The sequence below is a fragment of the Gasterosteus aculeatus genome, chromosome 7, assembly GCF_964276395.1.
Source record: "Gasterosteus aculeatus chromosome 7, fGasAcu3.hap1.1, whole genome shotgun sequence".
Lineage (NCBI taxonomy): Eukaryota > Metazoa > Chordata > Actinopteri > Perciformes > Gasterosteidae > Gasterosteus > Gasterosteus aculeatus.
Window position 1 is genome coordinate 28,834,863 of NC_135694.1, and position 17,049 is coordinate 28,851,911.

At 44.7% G+C, this 17,049-nt stretch overlaps 1 protein-coding gene across 4 annotated transcripts in view; it reads right to left on the reverse strand.

Annotated features, from left to right (window-relative positions):
• LOC120821398 (glutamate receptor 4) overlaps positions 1 to 15,870 on the reverse strand; it is a 69,754-nt gene extending 53,884 nt beyond the window's left edge. Inside the window, exons 1-3 of one of the 4 annotated variants that reach the window (XR_013468394.1) lie at positions 15,493 to 15,716; positions 11,993 to 12,151; positions 11,208 to 11,225 (exon numbers count right to left, since the gene is read on the reverse strand). Coding sequence is in view for 3 of the 4 variants with exons in the window: in XM_040179873.2 (XP_040035807.2) it covers positions 11,208 to 11,225; positions 11,993 to 12,151; positions 15,493 to 15,583 (268 nt within the window). In the remaining variant the exon portion in view is untranslated. Of the gene's footprint in view, positions 1 to 11,207; positions 11,226 to 11,992; positions 12,152 to 15,492 lie in introns of all 4 variants that reach the window. The other 3 variants (XM_040179873.2, XM_040179875.2, XM_040179877.2) reach the window with 3 other exon arrangements.
• Positions 15,871 to 17,049: the final 1,179 nt, after the last annotated feature.

The following is a 17,049-nucleotide window of genomic DNA, read 5'->3' on the forward strand; positions in this document are numbered from 1 at the left end:
TTGTTGTGGCCCATAAGTCTGTTTGAAATTTAAAAAAAACTAGAAGAACTAAAATAAAATTCCCTCCAGAGATCATTAAAGTTCCCTCATTTTTCCTCAGGTCTTGGAATAAAGACAAATCGTGAGAGGAGGACGACCGCCTTGACACCGAGCTCTCTGGTGTAGTGCGGTATCTGTACCCCCGGTTGCCACCGATCCACGTTAATGAGCAGCTCGCATGTGCTACCAGCCTGGTGTTAAACCGCATCGCAACATCTTGTCCTCTGTCCCAAGAGGACACTTCTTGCACCCACTCGCCAGACAGAATCTTCTACACGAATTCTATCCAAACGCCACAAAACGCGGCATACATTCATTTAACACCTCTGCCCGCTTGCAGGTTGTCGTCTGGTGCAATCACCGCTGCTTGAATGTCGCCTCTCAATCGGAATTTTATACTCTGATGTCAAAAAATGTGTTTTTCTTCATAGGAACAATCTTCAATGCTGCAGTTGATTATCTTCTTGCATATACGGTCGTAGAAAATATACGTCGCATCGTGGATCAACTTGCTGACTGACTTCCAATTTAGCTTGTGCTGATGTTGGAGATTAGGAAAACAATTTACATTCTTTTCTGCAGGTTTCGCAAAAACACGACGGCGTGGCACAGATTGTGCAGCTTTAATTGATGATAAAGAGACTCTGGCAAACAGCTCCACTGCATGATTCACTGCCACAGATGCACAGACTCCTGTGTTTACCGACAGTAGACTCCATGTTTGAGAGGATTATTTGTCTTTAAAAAAGTGAACCTCCTTAGTGAACGTCCTGTTTGTTTGACCAGACTGGGGGAGGTTGTTGATCAGACACAGAAACCAGTAAGAGTTGAAAAAGGCGAAGATATTTAGATCTTTTCAACGTTTTTTTTTCACGCTTTTTTTTCTGCTGCAGTTTTAAGGAACTTTGTCGTTTCTTCGCCAGGAGGAGCATCATCTGGCCTGTCTGCTCCATTAGCCTCTGCTCCCAATGGAGACAGGAAATAACACTGGGAGGAGGGCTGGATGCGTGAGGCGTTTGTGTGTTTGTGTGTGTTTGGGGGACGGATATAAAAAATGGGGCAACGGAGCTCAGGGAGCAATGAAAAGAAATGAAAAGTGTCGACGCACACGGGGCGGCGGTACGAAGATGAGAGCAAGCAAACACGGCATTCATGTTCAATTTGAGTCACAGACTGAACAATGTTAGCAGTAAATATCCAAAAGATGATGATCAGATGATCACATAGAAAACACTTGGAACACTTAATTGGCCAACGCGCACGCTTCATAACACAGTAGAGCGGTCCCGCATTCAATGAAAGGGCTGCGCAGTATCTTCATTAACATCATCAGTCATATACAGGATGAGACAAAGCTGCCTTTACGCAGCAATGAATATGAGTGTATGTGCAATAGAAGGACAAAGGGATCATTTACTCAAACCACTATTATAAAAATGGAATTTCTATCTAGTCGGGGTCTTTTTTATTTCCCCGAAATTAGTAAACAAGGCGAGCACGCAGCTGGAAAAGTGTAGTAGTGTAATATTCAAAATCTACCTCCCATTTTTTGACACATAGTTCTGGAAAATAGATCCTTTTTTTGAACTCTTACGGAATCAAACACCTCGTCGCCCGTAGGCCCGCCGCGTCGTTGGGGGGGGGAAAACTCTTTTCTCCCTGAGCCGTTAAAGTGCATCATCACGCAGTCTGTTCCCTCAGGGTCGGGCAAGCCAGCGGATTTACCCTGAGAGGGGAGGTTGTTGGGGGGGGGGGGGGGGGGGGGTGTTAGTTCCCCGGTCAGGATTCAAGGACAAGGGCGGGCGGGGTCAGTGGTGTGCTGGAGGAGCGCGGTTCAATAGCGGGCGTTCTGATTGGGCGACTGAGCTGCAGCAAGGAGCCGGGGGAATGTCAAGGGCATCGCGGGAAACGAGCCGCCTCAGATAACGAGTCCCGCCGCCGGCGGTGTGAACGCGCGTCCGTGTGTAGGGAGAGAGGAGAGAGCGAGATATGGAATTCTACTGTGTGATGCTGGTTTTATCTTTACCATTATCTAGAATATGACCAAGGGCGACGCTGCTGCCGGTACCAGTGCTGCTCATGCTCGGGCCTCTCCGGTCACGTGGTCTACTGCTCGCATAATGCAACCGTGTTTTATCAATACGTGCTGTGCAATGGACATTTAATCCATGGTGAGACATTTCTAATGAGGTAAGAGCTGTTACACGGACAATGTTCCTTCAACTGTTCTGCTCAGAGTTTCCAAACTGTTGAAACGTTTGCAGTAGAATAAAGTTTTAGGTTTTTCAGTTCAATGCACTTTATACATTGAGGAATGAAGGATTAGTAGTTCTGTTCGTTAATAAGTTAAAGAATAACAACCTTATCGGCTGATGGTTTTAGAGCAATATCTAAAATAAGCATCTGCTGATGCTCGTGTGAAGGGTTGACATGCAGTAACTATCAAAGTATCACCCTGAAACAGGCTTTGAGAGTAATGTCATTATGGCAAATTGTTACACTATTACGATACAAAAAAATTCATTGCATTCAGTTTGAGTTAACAGAAGCAAAAAAACTGGATTGCAGATACATTTAGTTAAAAGAGGGATTATTAACCAGATTTTCCAAAAATAAACATTGATGCAATACCATGCACATGCGGACAGTTCACACAATGGCCTCTAACGTTGGCAAAAATAATGCTTTCATGGAGTGGAAAATTGGCATTATCTTGTACGAACGCAGAAAAGAGAAGAATATCACGTCAAATACATTCATGTCAAGTATGCAAAGCATAAGTATCAAGGAAACATTACATTTTAATGTGATTAAATGTGTAAACTCCCACTCTGAGGCAGACACATATTCTCTGACATCTTCTTGCTGGAGAAGTAACAACAACAATAGAGGAAGGAACTTATTCCTCTCCTCCAACTACGACCTTCCGTCTTGCCACCGACTCACACACATGGAGTCAAAAAGCAGTCCTCAAACACCTTGATCGTTTTCACAACCCCAGACGGACCGTTTTCTGAGCAGCAGTGGAACTTTGTCAGACTGGCGTTAGATTTTAAGCATTTGGGTTTCGCCACTGACGTGGTTTATGTTTTGGTCGAATGGCAGCTTCTGTTCGTCGCAGCCAAAGCGGCCCCTCTGTGTCGCCCGTCCTTTCGGCAGCTGTTATGTGAGCATCCTGAACTCAATCACAGTCATCATCCCCGTCATTTCAGTAATTTTCTATGGAGTTTAAAAATGTCCAGCTTCTCCAGATCAGCTCGTCCACTCACACCCTCCGTCCACCGACCAAAGACGGGTGTATCTGGTGTGATAAAAGTGAAATAATTGCTCAATCATGTTGCAATCAGGGGCTCTTCACTGGTGGAGCGAGTCGAAGTGCTGGAAACGTGCAACAACAGCTTGCGTGCACACACACACACACACACACACACACACAAGGTGAAAGGCTTTCAGAGGACTGATAACTCGTAATGATCTGCTCTAATAATAGTTTCATTATGGGACGGAGCAGTAGTTGCATAGGGTGAAAGGTCAGCGTGTACATGTGTGCATGTATGCATGTGTTTTTTACGCTGCATGGAGGATGAAAAATCATGCGCTCAGTATCTTATTCGCACCTGACGACTGTTGTTATTGTCCTTATTGTGTTGCATGTGTGAGCATCAGTCTAAACTCAACACACGCATTTACTATTAATACTATTCGATACACTATTAATTAACTTAACTGTGATCAGAAATTTGTCATGGAGACCTTAGTAGATTCCAAATTTGGAACTTCTCCTCGCTGACTGGAGAGGCAGGTGTGACGGAATCAGCTTCAGTCGACCCTGCACTGATACGCCGCACAGCACGCAACAGCGCCACACCTGCCTCCATATATATATATTTATATATATATATATATACTGTATGTATATGTAGCTGGAAATGTTCCATTCTGTGTTTTCATCACTGATCGCGTGTCGGCCCCACAGAGAAGCAAACGCTTGCTAATGTCGGGGAGCAGACTGTGAACTGTGCAGCAGAGTGTCAGCGTGTCGTCCGACGGTTCCACTGGATCACTGCCGACTGAGCGCGGCTGGTTGAAATGTGTCACGATTACAGACATATTTCTGAGCGGCTGCTCTGTCTATAGTTCATTCCGTGTTAGAAATGCAGCAAGGAGGAGAATAAGAATCTGCAAGTGAGCAGACAGTTTGTCAAGGCTGAGAAAAGCTTATTGGGAACAGGAGTCTTCCTCACACAGGAGAAAAAAGCACCGCAGGTGAACAGATACAAATAAATCAACTAATAAAAATCATGTTCGTTGACATTAGGGCAATCACTCTTTCTGAAAAAGACCCCAAAAAATGAATCAAACGTCCCCACATGATTACTTACAATAACTTGTTTTATCTTTTAAAGAATTTTGGAGAAATTTCTTGATATTAATAAAGTGAGAAAATGAGCACTTAAATGTTAATGTTATTTTGGGTGATTCTTCCCAGCAGTCTGATGGGAAACACAACACAAAATCAAAATCCTTTAAGTTGATGGTGATATGACTGATATCACATGTATGCATCCAAAGATAATAGTATGCTTATTTGCCTCTGTGTGTATTAAGCACTTAAAGAGGCCCAAAATCCAGAAGAGATCATTTGAAATGTAATTTCTAAAAACCCTTATTAGTAACAGCTTTCCCCCTTAAACCATTAAAATGATCGACAGAAAATTGAGAGAGACCATTTAGCTCATCTCCATCTTCTACTCTCTGCCAAGAGGGAGGGCTTAAAGGTCAAGAGTTCACAGCCGAGGGGCCGGGGGGAAAGCCGGGTCAGGAATCATTCCCTCCGGAGGCCTCCCAGTTTGACCGTTTGACCCCTAACTAATGAACAGAGTCCTCTAAGGGTTTTAAAAGTACCTCGTCAACTCACACCGGATATCTTATGACCATTAAACCAGAACTGCTAATTGTAATTGGGACACACCTCCTCATTTAACTCAGGGATGTGTTATTAACGGCGGGCCGGAGCGGCGGCGTATGTAAATCTCTTCAAGGCTGCTTGTGTAAATTGCAAAGTAATTTGGGCTCAAAAATCTGACTTAACACTAAGTGGAAAAGATTGCATTATCAAAATTGACCGAGGCAGCCAATCAAACAAAGCGAGCGCCCCGCTCCACTTCCACTTCCAATGCCAGCGGATATGATTGGAACGGACTTTGATATTAACTACAGCTAATTAAGATGAACTATTTAATTTCCTCCTCCTCCTCATTCAATGACCTCTTCAAAATAAAAGACCAGAATTCAATGTGCATGTGGTTCTGTGGTTGATGATTTTTACTTTTGATTACAATCTCCTCTGTTTTGACCTTTTTTTTAACTCTCCGCTTGCTACGAACGTGGTAGCGGCTCATGCGCGCCGTACGTATGCGCCGCAAAAGCATCCTTCAGAATGTGCGAACGACTTCCTGTTAAAACCCGTCCGTGAATTTGCAACGACTGTGATCTGAGAGCAGGCCGACTGCTACTCCCCTCTCCCCTCCGCCTCTGTCAGTCTGTAGAATTATTCTGGGCGTCTCTGTCCTGCAAAGCAATTCCCTTCAATCCGTTAGGCTTTCATTAGCGTTAATGTTGCATGAACAATGTTGTTATTAGCCGTTGACTGATACGGGTGTTTGAAGGTCGACATTGAAAGGTTTTCCATTGTGGCTTTTTAACAAAAATATTACCATTCAGGTGGTTAAACACCATCGAACACTAGTTTTGAACATCACATTTTTCTTCCAGTTCAGCCGCCCCTTTAAATTTTGCTGTGGATATGGTTGCATGTACAGCACCAGTCAAAACGTTTGGACACACTTTCCCATTGAGTTGAATGAGAAAATGTGTCCAAACCTTTGCCTGCTGCTGTACACACACTGTGTGCGTCCCAAACGAACACTCAGGGTTCGGGGTGCTTTTCATCATGATGATGACGACGATGTTTCCATCTCAAATGATCTTCCTCCGATGAAGGTGAGGTCGTGACCACAGCGTTAACATATTTGTGAAGCTGTGCTGCTGAAACACGTTTCTGATCCTAGAAAGAGCAAACTCCACTAAATAAAGTTACACGTTCCACCTCTAACTCTCTTTTATAACCCTCTTGAATTCATTTCCAAATGGACATTCTTTAAAAGCTAGGTGGCCACTTTTCAATCTTCACTGGGGTGATTTAGTGATACCGTGGCTTCATTTACACTTGTTAACCCAATTCTGTGATTCCTGCGGCTTTATTTCTCGCTGTGTGCAAAGTGATACATTAAAAATCAAGCAGGAGCTCGAAGATGCTAAAACTTGGACTGGAAATCTGTTAACGATTAACACAAAGTAACTGGCATGACTTCCTGTCCTAGATTGGAGAAAATCCATCCCAGCATCCTCATATCCCAAAATAGATTTCTAATTGAGAAAGGTGGCGATGAAGCTGCTTCTAAATGTTCCCTGATTCCTTTTAGATGACGGAGGGCTCATTAAACTGGAGTCATTCTCAGCGCTGCCTTCTGCCTTCACACCGACCTGCTGACACGCTTCAGCTGGTCGTCCACGGGCGTCCGGCAGAGCGATGCACGTGGCTTATTTAGATTGGGAAGGGGGGTGGGGCTTAAAAATGTAGGTGGGGCTTAACAAGGTGACATCGACGCGCTGCTAGGTACTTCTTCATACGACGGCGTCTGGCCGCCCATCGCCTCTGAAAAGCCCTCAGCATTTAAAAGTTCAAACTAGTAGAGTACATTTATTGTCTGAGTTGGTTTGAACTGTTTATTCTGCGCCTGTTTTACAGATCGTGGGACAAATATTTACTCGCATTTTGCGGCTGAACGACAACAGGACGAGAGCGCATCATTTCTGATGCGAGGATTAATTCATTCCATCTCTGTACAAATAGTCGAACAATTAGAAATAAAATCACGGTTTCACGTCACTGCATTTATGCAAAAACTTGTTTACTTTGCATATTTTGATTTTACGCATCAACAACACACATAATCTGGAACCTGATAATGTAAATGATGCAATCCGTAGGCTTTTGGGATGCAGAGAGGCCAGAAATCAAACTTTAAAGATATCGCACTTCATCTTTTCTGGTGCCTAACAGTTTGTTTTTTTCTCTCTTCTGGACTAAAAACAACTTGAACTTAAGCCAAAGCTCTTCAGACGGAGCGATCGATTTCATGAATGAAAACCTCATCTACAGGATTAGATTAAAAGCTAACTGACAGCACGAGATTCCAACTCAACCCACAACCTCCCTCCACTAGCACAGACACACACACACACACACACACACACATGTACACACCTCAGGGGGCCACTTACATAACCAGCGCACATATGAAGAGGGGGAGGGGCAGGGAGGTGGATGGGGAAAGACCGGGAGGAGACCGAGGGGGAGGAAATCAAACTTGTACGTTTGCAGTGAAACTAATTTAATTTATGTTATTCAAATGTCAAAAAAAAAAGATGAAGCGCCACATAATCATAGTCAATTACGTTTTCCCACAAAGGCCGAGGCTGAATGAGTCACACTGACGTATGAACATGTCAAATGATTTGTCTGATGTTAAATTCAGTATTTCTTCAGTTCTACTGAGAGAACCGTCTTCTGGAAATGACGCATGCTGTGATCCAAAGGGAGAAAGCTCCTCTTCGGTCTCTTTCATTGGACGTCCTCGCATCGTCCAATGAAAATACAGCCGAGTGAAGCTGCGTGTGGAAAAATCATCTTTGACTATGAAACATGGAAACGGCTCAGATACGGGACCTTACATTACCGAGCTTTCCTCCTCCCCACCACCTTCTCCCCTCACCCCTCCGTCCTCCCCCATCCTTCCTGTTTCACCACATTAATCTCCCATTACCTGCACCTTCCCCCTCTTCCTGTCATCCTTTCGTTCTTCTACCACCAGCCATTACGCACACACACACACAGGTATACATCTCTAAAAAAGGCCTGCTCATTTTCACCCGGGCATCAACCAAATCCTCAGACACACGAGGGTCAGAGGCGGCCATTTACAGAGCAGAACGCAGCCCGTGGAGGTGGAGATAAAGACTCCTGTGGAGGTAACATTTTGTTATTATTCGTGCTGCACAACGCAAACAGGGCGGCGTCTCCGTGCTGGAGGACAGACCAGGAAGACGTGCGTTCTGGTGGGTGTGAGCAGCGCTTCCTATAGCGAGCGCCGGCTGCTCGCTATCTGGATGTGGAGCGAGTCGGAGCGCCACTCTGAATATAAATGACTCAACGCAGATTAGGATGTCACTGCTTCATAGGCGGCAGAGGCTCGGGCAGCGTGTAAGAGGTCACGTTAACCGCTTCCGCCCACACGCGCCTCGGAAAACCTTTGTCGGGCTGCGTGGTCGAGAGGTTATCACGAGGATCAGCCGTGATGAAACACATGGATTCAGTGTTTTGTTTTACACACGAGGGCGGTTAACCGAGTCCGAATATCCAAGAAGGGCACAGGGAGCTAATATTAACTTTCCCCCCCCAAAACCAATAAAACATATATTTTTGTTAAGAGGTTGATTTGTTCTGTATCTTACTCATTCTCCTGTTTGCATGAAGAGGTTCTCTCCCTCAAAACTACTCTGTCCAGTCATCCTTACATTGAGTTATCGGTGGAGCACACGTGGTTTTTATAAGATTATCTCACTCGTATCTCACAAATGTCAAGATCATCTGCAATAATGTAACCGTGGCAATTTAGCATCAAATACATATAAATTGAAAACATGGAGCTGGACTGCACGATTATGCCCCGAATGATAATCATCATTATTATGATCTATATTGAGATCACGACTATTAATCCTGATTATTCATTGATTTCAGGGACACTGCACTTTTCACTGTTACATAAACCACAAGTGGCGTTGTTAACTCCCTTCTTCAAGGCCAGCTGCTGTCACCAACAGCTGGACGCTCTCACCGACTTCCCTTCTGAACTCCCAAAGGAGACGTCCTCGTCTCCAAAGAGACGAATGGCTGAGAAGCCTTTCGAGTTCAAGGACTCACAAACCGCACACAGCAGTCACTCCGACTCCAGCTGCCCTGAACTTGAGCGCATAACCAGTGATGGCACTTTGACAAAAACTTGAACTATGCGCAATGGAGAGACTGGGGAAACCGTTCGTTTCACATGGTTTCCCCATTACTTGATGTTTGACTGGTAATCTTTTAAATGCATCATATCATTTGTTTGGCTACTTGACAAATGGCGCTTAAGTTTAGCTTCTTAAAACATTATTTTTTTAAATAAATAATGTGCACACTGAGTATAATACTTGAAGTCCACAAAGGAACGTGAACGTGAGGAACATTTGTACCGATAGATTGAAATGCTGTGTGAACCACTGACAGGGGGAGCTTTGAAAGTTTTGCGGGATGAACGACCCGATAAAAACGCCATTAGTAGCTTCCCATTTACAGTACGACACCAGTCGCACCAGTAACTGTACAATGAATCAAGCAAGTGAAACAGAATGTATCGCTGTCCGGGTCTACAGAATGATTAACAACGACAATGGGAAACATGCAACAACATTCATCCCCGTCCTCCCAACAATTGTCCCCATCAGCCCCCCTGACAGCAGGACGCGGAGCCGCTGAATGGCCTAATCTCCCCTCCACAAATGAGCCGCTTCTCTCATCTCCCCGTCCCCAAGTGCACACGATGCCCTTAAACGTCACACGGTAACACTGCCTATTCAGAACTATTATCTCAGGGCCGCCGATAATGGAGCAAAACCGGCGTGTGGGGAGGGGGAACAAAGACTCTGGGAAATGTGAAGCGGGGAGTGAAAGCTGGTGATGGCGGTTTCGATCTCGGACCCCCCCCCGCCCCCCCACCCCCCCCGCGCCCGCTGGCCCTGAGCTATCAGAGCCATTGATTGGCTCATGTAATTCTGCTCTGATTCGGCTCGGCCAATCAATGCGCTGCAGCTCGGCTTCCTGTGACCGTGCGGCCATTAGGTGAAAAATCCTATAGTTTCTTGTGTTGCTGGAAACGCGGCGTTTTACACCCAGCGAGGCGCCTCTGCTTCAGGAGCACTGCAGACCTCCGCCTATTGGAGCGCTCACGGAGAGCTCCTCCAAAGGCCGCTTCCTGTCTCACTGCATCACTTCGGGGGCTGTATTGACCCGGCGAACACAAAATACACGCTACGGGGACGATGTAACCTTGCAAGTGAAATACGAGCAAAAGTTAAAAAAGGATTGTTGAAATGAAGATGTTTTCCGATGGAGCAACTATAAAATATCAGACAAGCTGTTTTTTTGCAAATGATTAAGAATCTTTAAATAGATCATGAAAGTGGGAGGATATATATATATATATAAATTCTCTTTTCTTCTCATGGTCATAACTCTTTACATGCAAACGTGATGCACATGATTTTAGATTCAGAGACATTATCTTCAGTGTCAATAAATAGTAAATGCAAGGGAAATATAACGCTCTATAATGTTATTATTAACCATAAGACTTAAAATAGTCGCCCTTCTACTCTGATTGCAGAGAGAGTGCCCCCCCCCCCACCATCTATTACCAAACAACCATAACAGCACTTCATCCTCTCCTTAATTTAGCCATTGATTTTTCTAACACCAGATCACAACACAGATAGTAGAAGACGTCAGGCCGCGGTGCTTTATGGTCTCTGTGGGAACCCCCACCCCCTGCACACACGCACACAGACACACACAAACACACGCACACGGACCCACACAGAGAGATGCAAAGAAACAGGGATCATCGACAAGAGAAAACTCACGGCCGACTACCGTTTGCGGTTGTGTGCGACTGGTGTGTGTTTGCGTGTGCGGTTGCTGTCCCCTTTAGTGCGCGTGCGGCTTTGCTCCGATCAGATGTGGACCAGCAGACACCCAGAAACTGCTGTACTGCCACATCATCACCACACACACGTGCATGGACACTCATGCACTCATGCTCATGTACACACAACGAGCTGGTTTAGTGGCAGGATGGAAACACACAACCGAAATATGTCTCAGGTAAAACATTTCCGCTTTCTTTTCATTCGGAATGACAAAGACACTTATGTTTTAGTAATAGCATGGTTGACTACTAATTCTAATCATCACTTCGATCCATCAGGAAAACATTTGTACTCACCAAAATAATTGCTGAGATCTAGGAACACAGCAAAATCACAAACAATTGGTCCAACAGGCATCATACAAGTTAGGTGAATAGCGCTGTAAGACATGATCTATACACACGAGTACCGTCATATTATGTTTCGTGTTGCCAATTCTTAGAAACACTGCATTGGTTCTTAATCAGTAGTTTACATGCAAGATAATTGTGGTTTGTCCTTTTGTGCTGCGTTTTGATGTTGGGTGTTTCAGGCACTGTGATAAATGCGGTCTGGTTCTGAAAAGTCTACTTTTTACTACTAGTACTTTTTCCCCATGTTCTGTGAGGGTTTTCCAAATATGATATTTAAAAAAGCATTATATTTCCTAAAAATATTGCAAAATATCTGAATATTTGGGAATTGTAATTCTCGCCATGGCACCATTTTAGCCTTCACGTGCTTAGCATAGCTTTATAAAGTAGGGGGAACCTGTCCAGATATTTAAATCAACATTAAAAACCTTTCAGAAGATCACAAATCAGTGTGTTGTATCTAGTTTGTTTAATCTGTCTAAAAATGCAATCGTTGTAACGGGAATTTGCGTTTCAGAGGAAGTTCTGCCCCTTCTTCAGCTCCTTATTACTACAAAATATTATTCATACAGCTCCAGTGCTTTGTTAGCATTCACATGGATGGTGGGGAGATTAAGGAACTTGTCTATCATAAAAGCTCCATAAACCATACGACAATATTGTCCGTATCCCACCACCCTCAGGAAGCCTCACTGTGCACAAACACAGAAGTAAACAAGGGGACTTACAGGCGTTGGTGACGGCGAAGCTGTTGGCTGTCTCGATGTTGTCCACGTGAGGCACCAGGTTGAACGGGGCTTCCGAGGCGTTGGGGCTGGTGTTGTGCAGGAAGATTGCCAAGCGAAAGGCAGTGTACTCCTGATCGGTGTTTCTGATGAACAGCCCGCCTGGAAATGAGAAAGGCGAGAAAGACTTCACCGTTAACACTACATTTTCACTTATTGGAAGAGCAGCAAAACATTGAGAGCCGCACATGTTGATCCAATCAGATCAGGTGTGTTCATGGTTCTTGTTTTGTACCATCGAAGAGTTCAGCTTCATGATGCAGGAAATGTGATTTGTGTCCATCGTAAGTATTTCGTTAACCTGGAAGCTCGTTAGTGAACTTCATTGGTAACATCCAATTGGATTAAAGTGGGCACTAAACCAATCAAATCCAATAAAAAAGCCTGTAAAATGATTTTTTGGCCTTAATTAAATTGATGCATTAGATTGAAACAAATTTGCTGCATAAATTCTGACGAGGTTCTTGCGACTTCTCTCCATTTTTCAGTTCTCATTGCGGATTACAAGCAGGCATAGACTGTAGCGCCCACTTCTGACCACATTTTAGAGAGGAAAATCAAGTAGTTATTGCGGCTGAAATGAAATAAAAGGCCAATATTGGTCTGGTGAGCCACTATTCTGTACTAATTTATAGCAACTCACGATTTAAGCACCACTGGGCTATCTGTCAATGCAGGATAGAGCGTGATCAGCTTGTGAATTACTGTTGTTTTACACCAATGCCAGCGGAGAGAAGGGAGATAATATTCTCAAAATATCCTTCTGGATAAACAAAGATGTTCATTCATTTTTTCACGCACGAGCTGCTCGAGTGTCAAGATTCAGTTTGGCATCAGAGATAAGACTCGCTCTGGGGATCTTTCCTCTTTCTTTAATTTCTTTTGACATTACAGGCTTCTTCTTCTTCTTCTGCAAAGCTCTCGACTGTGGATCATGGTCGAGAAAATGTCATTGGTGTTTTAGGTTTGAAGCAGTTTGCTTCACATTTAAAAATCTGACTTAAGGCTACACTTCTTGAGATTAGACAGTATAAATGTCACACAAAGCAAAATGCCAGTGTGTTCTTTTTATAGCTGACCTCTTTATGATATAAACTTCAGAATATTTTAATCCTGTATGGTGCTCACTAATTTACATCCTATTCATCTAGTAGAAAAAGCACTGGAGCTATGAATTTAATTGTAATTTCCACTGTGATGGTTTCAAGTTCCACTGCCTCACACTCGTATCCAAATGCTAACAGAAGGTGTTAATTCCTGATTCACCAAAATGTGTGTGAACCTTTTGCTCGTCTTGGCAACCGATCAGCAGGAATTCCCTCTTACGTATTTACAATCAACACATTTCCAGTAAAATATGTCAGTTACAAACTAAACTGGTATATCAAGTCAATGCACACTTGAACATCTCCTGGGTGTCCTGTGTTTGTTTGACCCACTTTGAAGCTTCATTACAAACATATAGTGTGCCGTCAACAGGCATCACAGGGATTATATTAGATCTTCATATGCAAATCGGGCACGCCTGTCAACGCCTGTAGGAAAACCTCCAGAGGACGCCGAGGACTTTTCAATAGCGTTGCTGACTACGCTATGCTACGGGCCAATGGAGAAGCCTGTTAGCATAATGCTAGCTTGGCTACCCCTGTTGGTTATTTGTCCCTTGTCTCGCACATCCAAGTTGTCCCCCAACAGTTTTTTTTTTTCTTTTGAGAGGAAGGAGATTTTTTTTGTTAGCCGCTTAAAGAACCAAGAACGTGTAACTGTACGTTTTTTCTCAGCACGTTTTGATACGAGGTATGAATTGAGTTCTGACGGGTGGTGACACGACGGGTGTCATTAAGTCCAAGAATCTGACAACACTTCCTTAAAATATCTCTAAGTTTAAACACACACACACACACAGAGCCCGTCAGATGTTTTTAAGAAGTGATGATGGCTTCAGGGTCCTTGAAAGAGAACCTGTAGAGCCAATGGAAACCTTTCACATACATCAATGGAGTCCGAATGAATCTGTGGCAGTTGTTAAGCACGTTTGCCATGGCTGTATTTGTGCCCTTGTTTCTGTGTAGCCCGCATGTGTACACAGTAAATGTCCCACTGCTAATAAGTATAGATTCATCAGTGACGATTATTTGAGGCCGGCGAGTGTGGATTGGAGAGACGTTTGCTCTCACTGAGAACCGGTGGAACTTTGTGTTGGCTGCTCAAAACAGACAAAAAGGAATCACTTGTACATTTATACACTCGTAGAGGTCAATTACAGCGCTGAGGGGAGGAAATATGACGACACTGGTATTACATCAGCAAGGTTTGCTACCATTGGCAGAAATGCTTTGAGCCAAACGATGCTGAGAATCGCTTATAATTTCAGAAACGTCAGGGAAATGTGTCTGAAGTTGCAGAGCGTGTGAGAGTATTTGTACACACGCAGCAGCAGTTCTGCTTAAATCAGCAGCCGGCGTCACTTGAATGTTCATCGTTATGGCAGCGATTCCACAGATGCAAGTTTAAACCACCGCCCAGCTCGCGTGGCCTCAGTTCCAGGGTTGCAGTCTGTAAACGGCCCTGACCTCTGACCTCTGATTCGGGTATCACGTTGATGTAAAAGGACAAGGATAATCATTTGAGCAGCTTGTCATTTGTCATCAGCCCGACTGGTCCTGATGTGCCTTGACTCAGCTACGAGCAGCGGTGCATTGGAAGGCGAAACTACCAAAAAGAAAAAGTCATTTTGAGCAAATCCTTAAAAAGGTTTTAACAGGATGACGGACTGCTTTACTGATGATTGATTATTTGGGGTCCGTTGTGATGATCACCAACTGGAGGTCACAGTTTGCCCTTCTTTTTTACTCCCTGCCTTTAAATCAACCAAGTCGATATTGCCCTGCTCGTCAAATGAAAGCCATGAATCCATCGCCTTTATTTGCATCCACGACTGTTAAGTCGTTGACATGTATAAAAAATAAAATAAAATAGTGGAGCTTTAAGACTCCCGGGACCGTGCAGGTTTATTGCAGCCGGGTCTGCGAGACAGTTAACAGCGGCCAATGCACACAGGCAGCCTGCATGGGGAATACACACACACACGCACACACACACACACACACACACACACACACACACACACGCGCGCGCGCGCGCGCGCACTCTTTGCTGCTCTGATCTGCTGCAGTGGCGGAGTGCACCGGGATGCACAGCCCGCAGATACAAAGCGCATTTACTGTGTGTTTGCGTGCGTGTTAAACATGCATCAACAGAGCAGACCACCCTGTCTGGCTGCACGTGACATTTTAGAGAAGAAAAATAAAAAAAAACAGAGAAATCAACAATTTGGTACTTTGAGAAGTGGCGGGGTGTTGCGCGGCAGGACAGGACGTCCACACATTCATTCACACGGTCGCTTTTCTTGACGGAATTCACATTGAGGCTCCCGCACTCACCGATCTGAACGCTGCTCGGGAAAGCACCCATTGCCAGTCCCCAAAAGCCACAGAATATCAACAGAAACCAGTCGCGAGAAGAAATCCTCATTTTGTTTCGGTTACAAACTGATGAGAGACATCGAGCAGGTTGAATTAACACCCCTGGGGCAAAAGCAACAGCACAGGGGTTAAAAAAAAAAAAAAAAAAAAAGAGATTAAAAAACGTGTAATGCCCGGTTAAATATCCATGTGTGCCTCGGATGCGCTTTTCTTGGATCTCCCCCCCCCGCAGTGCCGCTCGTTTGTGCCGTCAAACTGCGTCCGTCCGTCCGGCGCTGGAGATTTTGCGCACAACACCACCGAGATGAGGTGGAGTTGGGGTGTGTGTGTGTGTGTGTGTGTGTGTGTGTGTGTGTGTGGTGGGTGGAGGCGGGGTAGTGAGGCGTTGGGGGGGGCGGAGGAGGTGGGGGGCGGGTGGGGGGGGGGGGGGGCAGCATCAGCCAGCGGCGGCCAGTGCGTCTGGATGCGGCTCTACACACATCACAGCGATCACACACACATGCGCCTTTTACCCGACCGGGACAGGCGGGACGGGCGGGACAGGCGGGCCGGGGAGGGGGAAGGGGGGGGGGGGGGGGGGGGGGGGGGGCGCGTCAGTCAGCGGAGAAGTCCCCGGCATCTCGGTTGGTATCCAAAACTTCCAGAGCTGCTGATGAGAAAAATACGCACGGAATGTCTGCGAGGACTGAGCGGCTCACCGGGGACGCTTTTACCACGTGACTCGCGCGAGGAGATAATTGCTCGAACATAATCGCCGATGTCTCTTCTTCATGCGCAAACCAATGTGCGTGAAAGCGTTAGAGGTGCCGGTGGAAATGCATTAAGTGCACAAAGTGCCCAAAGTAATAAGATACAATACAACATTTTAAGGATTGTTATCTATGAACTACTATTTCGTCCATCCCATCAATGAGAGCAGGCTGATTATTAATAAGAAATAATACCATGATGATAGAGCCAGGACATGGTTAGCATAGCTTAACATGGAGTGGCTCCCAAAATATTGCAAGATATTCTCCTGCTGATTTTGGTGAACTTAAACTTTCTCACTTTGATGTACTATTTTATTTGAAGGGGTCTTTTTTTAAAGTACAGTTTGTAGTCTTGTCAAAGTCTGTAGTGAAAAAAAGATCTAATTTCCCCGCGGAGATCATCAATGATTCATTTCAATTTAAACCCTTTTCGGAAAATTAATATATAAGAAAACTAATGTTAATTTATAAAATAAGAAAGTTGTATGATCGCCACATACTGTTTTTACCTGAGCTCCTAATTTCTTCAAGCTTCGTTGCTATGGAGCAGAAAGGGGTCTCTCACTGGGCAGTAAATCTGGAAAAAGCAATAGTCCTCCACGGCCTCTGAGGCTGATCCCTTGCTCCCTAATTGCAGTTTTTAATATTTAAATGGTTAGCACTTAATTATTAGGGGGAAAAACCCAAGGTTGTTTGTCTCCTGGCTTGAGGTGGTCTTCAATAAACCGTAATAAAATCTTCCTCCAGTTTGTCTCCAGCCAGA